General features: G+C 41.2%; 1 protein-coding gene across 1 annotated transcript; it reads left to right on the top strand.

Moving 5' to 3' along the window:
* The first annotated feature begins 283 nt into the window (after positions 1–283).
* CCNB1 (cyclin B1) lies at positions 284–8,665 on the top strand. The gene is made up of 9 exons (XM_019463113.2): positions 284–482; positions 1,103–1,273; positions 1,371–1,523; positions 4,155–4,337; positions 5,820–5,978; positions 6,198–6,434; positions 7,157–7,297; positions 7,921–8,031; positions 8,426–8,665. The coding sequence occupies exons 1-9, from the start codon at positions 462–464 to the stop codon at positions 8,531–8,533; spliced, it is 1,284 nt and encodes a 427-aa protein (XP_019318658.1). The 5' UTR covers positions 284–461; the 3' UTR covers positions 8,534–8,665.
* The last annotated feature ends 2,220 nt before the right edge of the window (positions 8,666–10,885 follow it).

Genomic DNA, 10,885 nt, shown 5'->3' with positions numbered 1-10,885 from the left:
TAAGCAAGATTAGAGCCATAACTGCTTCTCAGTTTCTCCAACTCTTGCTGCCCCACTGGCACTTTTCAGAGACCACCAGCCACTCCCTGTGCGAGCTCCCGCTGCGCTCAAGGACTCCGCTCCAGGCCGGCGGCACACTGCCTGCTCGCCTCTCCAGGTGGCAGCACAGCTGCCGGAGAGCAGAGGCCTGGCCCCGCCCCCTCTCGAACATCTCCGCGGGATCGCCCAGGAAACGCATTCTCGGAGGAACAGGCAGCCGCCAATGGGAAGGGAGCGAGTGCCACGAACAGACCAATGAGGAGGGAGCAGTGCGGGGTTTAAACCTGAGGCTGGGTACTGCTCCTCCCGGCGTGCTGCGGAGGAACGACTGTTGGTCTGCGGTGCGTTCAGGTCCCCGGCTCTTCGGTGGCTCCCGTGCTCTGCTTCTCCCCGTTGAGCTGCTGCCTGGTGAAGAGGAAGCCATGGCGCTCCGGGTCACCAGGGTGAGCTGCTGCGGACGATGAACAAACGCGGCCTTCCTGGCTTGCTGCGTGTCCTCGCATCCTCTGTCGCCTGCCGGAGGCTCTCGAGCGGACCAGGGCAGCGATTTGGGGAGGAGGACGGGGCGGGGGGGATCGGTGGGCCCCTGGCTTGGTAGGGGAGTTAGGTGGACCGACGAAGAGAGGAAGAGAACTGGACCAGCCTTGGATAAATGCTTGCCGCGAGTGGGGAGGGCGATGGAGGGTCCACAGGAAACCTCTTTTAAAATGTGATAGAGGGCCCCAGAGCCGACACCCACCAACCTCATAACCCCCTTCCCGGAGAGAAAATGCCTGCAATTGCAGGCTTTTTTATTTTCTTTCAAATGTAAATTCGTGGAATTTTAGGGTCGGCCGGGACTAAACCGACAACCCCTGAATAGATGAGTGAAGAGGTTCTAGGAAGAAATTGACATGTCACAACCGAAGGGTAGATCCTGGAACCCCGGTTTTCCTTGGGAACCCTTTTTTTTTTTTGCAGCCAACTTTTGTCCTGAGAGCCTCTCTCTTGCCCCACCTTAATTGACCCTTGACTTACTCCGCTCTGATTGGGCCAGCTCTGAAAGTGGTCTTGCTTCTTTCAGAACACGAAAGTTAATGTTGAAAATAAGGCAAAGATCAGTATGGCAGGCGCAAAGCGCGTGCCTCTGGCCACTGTTGCAGCCTCCAAGCCGGGACTGAGGCCAAGAACAGCCCTCGGAGACATTGGTAACAAAGTCAGTGAACAGCCACAAGCCAAATTGCCTCTGAAAAAGGTAACTATCTCTTCCTGATCTAACTTCTCTGTAAGAGTCCGCCTTACAGCTGTGACCCTTGATGCAGAAACAGTTCATTTTCTTCTTTCATCCACAGGAAGCAAAAACTTTGGCTCCTGGAAAAGTTATTGCTAAAAAAATACCAAAACCTCTGGACAAAGCACCCGAGCCTGTGTCTGTACCTGTGCCAGAACCAGAGCCAGAACATGAGCCTGTTAAAGAAGAAAAGCTTTCTCCGGAGCCTATTTTGGTAAACTTACTTTGGTTTGGTTGTTTCTTTCCCTCATTTAATAATAACGTGGAATCAGTGTTTGAACAAATAGTAATAATAGTAACATTTATAGAGTGCTTAGCAGGAGGTAGCCTCTGCACTTCAAATACATTTAACTCCCCCAATCTTTAATTTTTTTTTTTTTTAATGTTTATTTATTTTTGAGAGAGAGAGTGTGTGTGTGAGCAAGGGAGAGGCAGAGAGAGGGGGAGACACAGAATCGGAAGCAGGCTCTGGGCTCTGAGCTGTCAGCACAAAGCCCGATGCGGAGCTCAAACCCACAAACCCAGAGATCATGACCTGAACCAAAGTCAGACGCTTAACCAACTGAGCCACCCAGGCGCCCCATAACTCACCCAATCTTTGTATTGACTCTCTTACTTGTATTCCTACCTCTACTTTTTAGATAATGGCTTAGAGAAGTATTAGGTAAATTTTCTAGAGTCACACATCTGATCACACATATGGACTTAAACCCAGGCCATCTGGCTTCAAAACCTAGGCTCTAAATCGTTTTTGTTATACTGCCTCCCCCCTCTTTTATTTATTTATTTATTTATTTTAAGTTTATTTGAAAGAGAAAGTTCTCTCAAAGGGGCAGAGAGAGGGAGAGAGAATCCCAAGCAGGCTCCATGCTTTCAATGTGGAGCCCACTGCGGGGTCAAACCCTCGAACCATGAGATCATGACCTGAGCCAAAATCGAGAGTCATTGGAAGCTTAAGAGACTGAGACACCCAGGAGCCCCTCCCGCTCTTTATTAATGGTATTGATTTATCATATGTGCATGGATCAAAGATTTTACTGTCTTTGGTACAAGCCATCTGACCAGAATTTATTGACTGAAACAGATGATCTTGAATCCTTTTACTCCCTAATGTGGCCACTGAATAATTAATAAGCCTGTAACACTGGAATATATAAAAGTGTAAAGCAGAAAGAAAATGTAGATTTTCAGAGTAGATAAAATGAGTTAACATTTGGCCTCAAAAACTAAAATTAAGAACTTAACTAAACATCAGTCATGTAAATATATCCACTCCTTTGAAGGAGAAACAGGGCACCTAAAAGGGGCTTTGCTGAATTTACAATGAACTGCATTTAATGAAGCTCTAATTTTATAAGAATACTTTTTTTTTTCAGTGTTTATTTTGAGACAGCACATGAGAGAGAGCAGGGTAGGGGCAGAGAGAGAGAGAGAGAGAGAGACAGTGAATCCCAAGCAGGCTCTGCACTGAGAGTACAGGGCTTGATGTGGGGCTCGAACCCATAAACTGGAGATGACCTGAGCCAAAGTCGGATGCTTAACAGACTGAGCCACCCAGGTGCCCCTACAATGGCATCTTTAAATTAAAAAACAAAAAGTAGGTGCCCCTGGGTGGTTCAGTCAATTGAGCATCCCACTCTTGATTTCTGCTCAGGTCCTAGGATCTGCCAGGGTGGTGGGATCAAGCACAGGCTCCACTCCTAAATAAAAAATTCCATACATACATACATACATACATACATACATACATACATACAAACAAAACAAAGTAGTTAAAACCAGTTGAGAAAATGATCTGTAAAAGTCATTCAGCCTAGCCCCTTATATCTAAGGGTGGGAGATCTGAGGCTGTTGCTTTAGTATTAACATTCTGGACATGACACATGAAACCTATAGCATGTACAGTCATACCAACTATGTGTGGTTTCCTTGAAAGTCCCATACTGATGGTCTTTGCTGTCCCACTTATTTAAAAAAGGCTTTTCCTACCCTCACACTCTTTTAGCTAGTAATCTTTTCATCTTTCAAAACAGTTCAAACAGGTGCCTGGGTGGCTCAGCCACTTGAGTGATCGACTTCGGCTCAGGTCATTATCTCACAGTTTGTGAGTTCAAGCCCCTTGTCGGGCTCTGTGCTGACAGCTCTGAGCCTGGAGCCTGCTTGGGATTCTGTGTCTCCCTCTCTCTCTTCCCCTCCCCCACTCATGCTCTGTCTCTGTCTCAGAAATAAACATTAAAAAATAAATTAAAAAATAGATAGATAGATAGATTCAAATCCCTTTGAGGACACTGTAAAGACCATGTCTTGCACAGGGCTTGACTAGAAGAACATGATCAATGAATGTTTGAACAAAGGGGAAACTGGAGCTTGAAGGAAATGGTTAATGATAACGAATGAACTGTTAGTCCTTGGTAGGCAGGACAGACATTGTGTTTTCCTGGGCAGTGAGAAGCAGTCCATGTTTTGAAATGAAGACAAAAGACTTATTCATTTGGATTGACTTCACATGACACTGATAAACAGATTTGTTATTTACTCATTTCCTTTAGAAGAAAGTCTAACATGTGATTTTGTTTGCTTTTTCTCTGTTTTACCCATTCGTGTCGAGGTTCTACTGATTTCAAAGTGGCTCATTCTGTTTGGGCATTTCACTTTTGTATTAATTATGTCCTAAAGAGAAACTGAATAAATTTGAAAAGAAACTAATTTTCCTTTAAGGAAATGAATTGTGAATTATATGTCTCTTTAGCAGTTGGTCTGTTGAATTGGTACCAATAGTTGGGCCTTCATTCCCAGATGGTATGCTTCTCTTTGCTATTATTTCAAAAGGTTTCTCTATTTCAAGGTTGATACTCCGTCTCCAAGCCCAATGGAAACGTCTGGATGTGCCCCTGCAGAAGAATATCTGTGTCAGGCTTTCTCTGATGTAATTCTTGCAGTGAACGATGTGGATGCAGAAGATGGAGCTGATCCAAACCTTTGTAGTGAATATGTGAAAGATATTTATGCTTATCTGAGACAACTTGAGGTCTGTATTACTTCCAGAATATTTGTTTTTTCTAAATGGTGCTTAGCTTTATTAAAGATATTTTACTTTGTTTACAAGAATTCGAGCAGGATGTAAGTAGCCTTAACAGATGCTTAACAGATGCCACTTGGAAATTCTTCTTCGTGGGGTGCCAAAAATCAAGTCCCCAGACACACCAAGGATATCTTTTGTTTGCCATTTTGGACAGAGAAAATTCAAAGTGACACTGGGTACTGCCCGAATGCTTTTTTTTTTTTCCTCTTTTTCAAAAAAAAAAAAAATTTGATGTTTATTTTTAAGAAAGAGAGTGCAAGCTGGGGAGGGGCAGAGAGAGAGGGAGACATAGAATCTGTAGCAGGCTTCAGGCTCTGAGCTGTCAGCCTAGAGCCTGATGCAGGCCTCAAACTCAATGAACCACGAGATCATGACCTGAGCCAAAGTCAGATGCTTAACCAACTCAGCCACCCAGGTGCCCCCAGAACCCTAATGAATGTCCATAGGTTAAGGATGGGCAATTCCCAGGCTCTGTGTTTGAGGATTAGAGGCAGGAGGTAGGCCATAATGGAGAATATGCCGAAAAACTATAACCACCAGCAACTCAAGGCACTTTGGGTCCTTGTGGCTGATGTGCATGTAACACCAGGGAAATTTTTCTGTGTCTGAGAGTACAATAAAAAAGTTTTTGGTTTTCTTCCATTTCATATCACTTCTGAAACTTCATATTAGTGGCGTATGCCATCTGCTCCTCCTGCCCGCCAAAACAAGGAAGCATTCTGTGTGCTAACAAAAAAGCAAACAACCACATTTGCCCAGTTGTGTGTTTATAAGGCATTCTCTTCTTTCAGCACCATTTAACATCTTTTCTCTCTTGTCTGGTTCTTCTGGGCATCCAAAAGATTTTCTATACAATTGTTCTGTAAGAAGACTTCCTTGCCAGGACCAGGCTTCCACTTTGGGTTTCATCTCCCTTTTTAAAGTTTTCTAACTTTGGTGGGGTGGGTTTAGCAGATGTATGCGTTGGTCCTAGATGGTTCATTCTTTTTACCTATGGTGTGTTGAGGGTTTAAATCCTACAGCAGGAGAGTGGTAGCATATAGGTTCCAGCTGATCTGGAAAATAGCTGGTGCTATTTTTCTCTACTTCATAAAGCTCAGGTTCTGGGTTTATAGTCTTAAGTGAAAAGATCTGAGATGATGGCAAGATATCTTGGGGTTGAAGTGGTTGCAGAGTGTGGGCAGGTAACAGTGATGGTAAGTTGAACTTAGTGAGATCTGCCAATATGAAAAACCTGTCAAACTGCCCTATTTAATGTTTGCTTTCTTCCTCAGTGATAGAGCTGTTTGTAATGACAGTATGAAGAATTAAGTTGACACCTGTTAGAGATTCTAAATGCTCCATTACTATTCTGTGATGACTAATATTTCTGATCAGAAATGTCACAGGGAGTCTTGCTTCTAAAGGATAATCAGCATTCTTTTGCAGGAAGAGCAAGCAGTAAGACCAAAATACCTACTGGGTCGTGAAGTCACTGGAAACATGAGAGCCATCCTAATTGACTGGCTAGTACAGGTTCAAATGAAATTCAGGTTACTGCAGGAGACCATGTACATGACTGTTTCCATTATTGATCGGTTCATGCAGGTGAGCATAATTCAGTACCTGAGGGTTCTCCATTCCAGGGTTCTAGCTGAGTCCTAAGAAACAAACTTCTCCGGCTAACATCTGTCTTGTGGGGTAGAGTGTCATTAATTGAGATTTTGCTATTAGAATGTTTTTTCCCATGTTCCCTTCATAGCTATGTTGTCTCTTTTTTTTCAAGTACATATTAGTTGTTCATCAGGTTGGAATTTCCCATTGCAGAATAATTGTGTACCCAAGAAGATGCTGCAGCTGGTTGGTGTCACTGCCATGTTTATTGCAAGTAAATACGAAGAAATGTACCCTCCAGAAATTGGTGACTTTGCCTTTGTGACTGACAACACTTACACCAAGCACCAAATCAGACAGATGGAAATGAAGATTCTAAGATCTTTAAATTTTGGTCTGGGCCGCCCTCTACCCCTGCATTTCCTTCGGAGAGCATCTAAGATTGGAGAGGTACAGATTTCTTGGATAATCTTTAGTATGGGACATAATGAAATATTGCTAATCAAAAAGATCTGATTCACCTGACTTATAACTCTACATGAGGAAGACATCAAGATGTTATTTATTTCCAGTCAGGCTATGTATTAATGTTTTCATTGAGGCTTTCCATGGGTAGTTGAATTTGACAGTTTAAAAAAATTTTTTCAATGTTTATTTTTGAGAGAGATATAGCATGAGTGGGGGAGGGGCAGAGAGAGAGAGGGAGACACAATCGGAAGCAGGCTCCAAGCTCCCAAATGTCAGCACAGAGCCCGCCGTAGGGCTTGATCTCACAAACTGTGAGATGATGACCTGACCCGAAGTCAGATGCTCAACCGACCTAGCCACCCAGGCACCCCAGCATTTGAGAGGGTTTTTTTTTGTTTTTTTTTAACGTTTTATTTATTTTTGAGACAGAGAGAGACAGAGCATGAATGGGGGAGGGGCAGAGAGAGAGGGAGACACAGAATCGGAAGCAGGCTCCAGGCTCTGAGCCATCAGCCCAGAGCCCGACGCGGGGCTCGAACTCGCGGACCGCGAGATCATGACCTGAGCTGAAGTCGGACGCTTAACCGACTGAGCCACCCAGGCGCCCCTATAGACAAATACTTGTAATTATAGTTAAGGGTATACTGGTTATTGCCATGACAGAATTCTGACAAAAGCTCAGAGACCTGTGGGTTTTGTTTCAGGTTGATGTTGAGCAACATACTTTGGCCAAATACCTGATGGAGCTAACTATGCTGGATTACGATATGGTGCACTTTCCTCCTTCTCAGATTGCAGCAGGAGCTTTTTGCCTAGCACTAAAAATTCTAGACAATGGTGAATGGGTAAGCTCTTCCTGCAGACTTACATTACCCGAAGCTTTTAAATTTTAAGTGATGTTTGCGCTAATACTGGACTGTTTTCATTAAAGGACAATTCAAATGATTTCTAAAAATAGAGCATCGACTGAGAGAATGATTAAAAATGTTATCTTGTTTACTATGTGTTCATAAGATATTCCCACTTCGTTACCTAATTTCACCTTACACAGATGAAGACTCTCAGGCAGGTCAAATGACATGCTAGAAGTCCATCATACTCCCTGATTCTACACATATTTCTCCTATGTGCCATGTGCTACCCTAGGCCTTAGGAGTAGTATTAGGCATGCGAATGTTGGTGTCAAACAATTTGGAGCCCAGCTTTGGAGGGTACACTAGTCGGCAATTAAAGAAGTTTAATTAGGTTTGAGCACATTAGTGTATAATAGGTTTAATAAGTACAGGGTCCTGGAGAAGCATGAAAGAAGAGTATTTGGGGAAGAAGCCATCTTAAATTTATCTTAAATTTCAGTTATAATCAGTCCTCCAGAATCCCTCTTCCTACCCCCTACTCTTGACTACCTTAAAGAAATTTTCTGAGAACCATTCTTCATGAGCATTTCTAACATTAACTTTTGTTGCCATAGACACCAACTTTACAGCATTACCTGTCATACACTGAAGAATCCCTTCTAAATGTTATGCAACACCTGGCTAAGAATATAGTCATGGTGAATCGTGGGCTTACAAAGCACATGGTAAGTCAGGGGCATTGTAAGGTGTTGGGAGGACAAGTGAAAATACTTAAGACTTCAAGTCTGTAAATGAATAGTTTATTTTCAAGGAGTTGATTTTTTTTTAAATAATGTTATTGTTTTAAGTGTATTAATACTTGAGAGAGAGAGAACACCAAGAGAATGAGGGGGAGGGAGAGAGAACGCCAAGCAGACTCCACGCTGGCAACGGTGTGGAGCCCAACCCAGGGCTCTCTCCCACGAATTCTGAGATCCGTGACCTGAGCCAAAACCGAGGCGCTTAACCAACTGAGCCACCCAAGTGCCCTTGGAATTATTTTAAGTGACTGTCTGTACTATCGGGTCTCACAATGTTTTCCTTTTTCCCTTCATTAATTATTATGCTTTTGTCTTCCAGACTATCAAGAACAAGTATGCCACATCTAAGCATGCTAAGATCAGCACTCTAGCACAACTAAATTCTGCACTAGTTCAAGATTTAGCCAAGGCTGTGGCAAAGGTGTAACTTGTAAACTTGAGTTGGAGTACTATAATAACTACAAATAAAATTGGCACCATGTGTCATCTGTATATATTATATGTTACGTTTACTTACTTTTAATAAAGTTTGTGGTCCTTTTTATTTCTTACACCTTAACTCATTTGAATGTGGCTACTTCCTAACTCAAGGGTAACCAAAAAGGTGTGTTAAAGATACGATGGGGAATATAAAAAGTGCTTTCAGTTTATTGGGACCCAGCACATATATATAATTGTTACTTGTGTGGTGTTTGTTTTATGTACCTGGCTTTGCATTCTTGTATGAATTACTATGGTCATGAAGGCATTCAAAGCTGTTCTCTAGGGCATACTGCATGTAAGCCCAATTATCTTGGAGAATATGCTGCCTTATTCTGTCAAAGATCTGCCACCTTACCCCTAGTCCTCCTGTTTTCTGTTTCTTCTGGTGGTTTCTGCCATAATTCTAAGTAGTTTTTACTTCTACCACTATTTCTTAAACTATCAACTTTTTTATTTGCAAAAATAAGAACTTTATATTCTATACTTTTTCACTTTCTTGGTTGATCAAATAAAAGCAGATCCTCAAAACACATAAAAAGTATCTAAAAAAAAGTTAATTTACTCCCCACCCCCTATTCTTACAGCTCAATCCTATCCACCTGAAGGCACCAACAACAGTTTGGGGTGTATCCTTCTTTGATTCTATAAGTACAAATATGCTTATAAATAAGTTGTTAGGGGGATTTCTAAGAAATGGAATCATTCTATATATAAGCAATTCCTTTTAACATGTATAGGCCTTACCTGTATGTGGGCATTTCCATTCCATAGTATGGATAAAGTATAGGTTATCCATTCTGTTGATCTTCAGATTGCTTTTCCTCTTTGCTCCTACAGATAAACCTGTTGATCATTAAATACCATGCTTTCCTTTTTGTACTCTGGGTTCTCTAGGTATGTGCATTCTAAGTTTTGGCAGGTGCTGCCAGATGACTCTCAAGTGTCATCAGCAATGTACAAAAGTGCTGGATTTCTCTGCTTCCTTGCCATAACCGAAGATAATGATTCTCCAGTTTCTGTGAATTTGGCAAGAAATAATCTAAGTTGTTTGCTGTCCTAATTTTTAATTCTGATGGCTAGGTTGAATAAATTTTTGTTGATTACTTATCGATATGTAAGGTTTTTCCATTTTGTCATTTGTCTTTTGATTGTTTATGCTCTTTTGCCATGCAGACACTGAAGTTTTTATATTGTCAAATCTTGTTTTCTACAGTTGCTTTTGGATTTTCAGTCTTAAGATCTACTCCATCTCAGAACAGTAAACATGTAAAATTTGGAGTTTTCCCCATTTATATCTATAATCCCTCAATAAACTTTCTGTATATGGCATAAAGTAAGACTCTTCCAGATGGGTGCCCACTTAGGCCAGTATCACATGATCAAGATTATCCTTGTCCAGCTGAATTGAAACAATTCCCATCTATTTCTTAATCTTTTTTCCTGTGATAAGTGTAAAACTATTATATTATCTGGTAAGGTGAAGCAAGCACTATTTCTCAGATATTTGGGGGCAGTTTCAAACATAACAGAAAGTTATGTCCAGTTACCGAGAAGCTTCTTTGAGGTTTTGAGTATACATCATGTCTTCCCATCCAGAAGCGTTTTTCTCCAAGATCTGTTGCATGCCCTCCAATGGAATGTTAGAATTTTAGTTCTATAATTACTGCACTTGTATTGTCAAGTTTATTGCTGGTTTTGTGGGGGTTTTGTCACTACTGTGAATACAATCTATTTCCTACTAATTTTATTGCTAGTTGTAGTTTGCTTACCCAACTGACATCAGTTTTTTTATTCAATTTGTGTTTTTTGTTTTGGTTTGATTTTTTACTCAATTTGTTTTAATGGAGTTCTCTAGGCCTTAAATCTACAGATTTTTTTTTCAGTGCTTATGGTATTTATTGTATTAGAATCTCCAAAATAATCATAATAAACAGATCCCAGGCCTCTATTTTGTTCCTGGATTAGGCATCTAAGTATTTTTATTTACTGTTTTTGCTGTTAGGCTTTAGGTAGTGTTTATGTTTTAGATTTTTTTCTTTTATTTCTGTTTAGAGTTAAGTGGCAAGGCTGTGGAAATTCATTTGCTTTTTCAGCTTTAATATTCCACATTAGAGTTTTCCTAAAGTGGAATGAATTCTTGCTCATGATACATGGGTTTAATCTGTTTCTTTGAGAAGATTTTGTATCTTATTTGGTAAACTGGTTCAGTCTTGTTATGGTTTTCTAGTTTTTCTCTTACTACCTTTAAGTTGGATCAAAGACATTTACATTTTTACATCTCATAATTTAAAATTAC

Source organism: Panthera pardus, unplaced genomic scaffold (genome assembly GCF_024362965.1).
Source record: "Panthera pardus isolate Hobbes unplaced genomic scaffold, ASM2436296v1 HiC_scaffold_2, whole genome shotgun sequence".
Classification (NCBI taxonomy): domain Eukaryota; kingdom Metazoa; phylum Chordata; class Mammalia; order Carnivora; family Felidae; genus Panthera; species Panthera pardus.
Note: the sequence above shows the minus strand (reverse complement) of the source record. Positions and strands in the feature narration are given on the sequence as shown.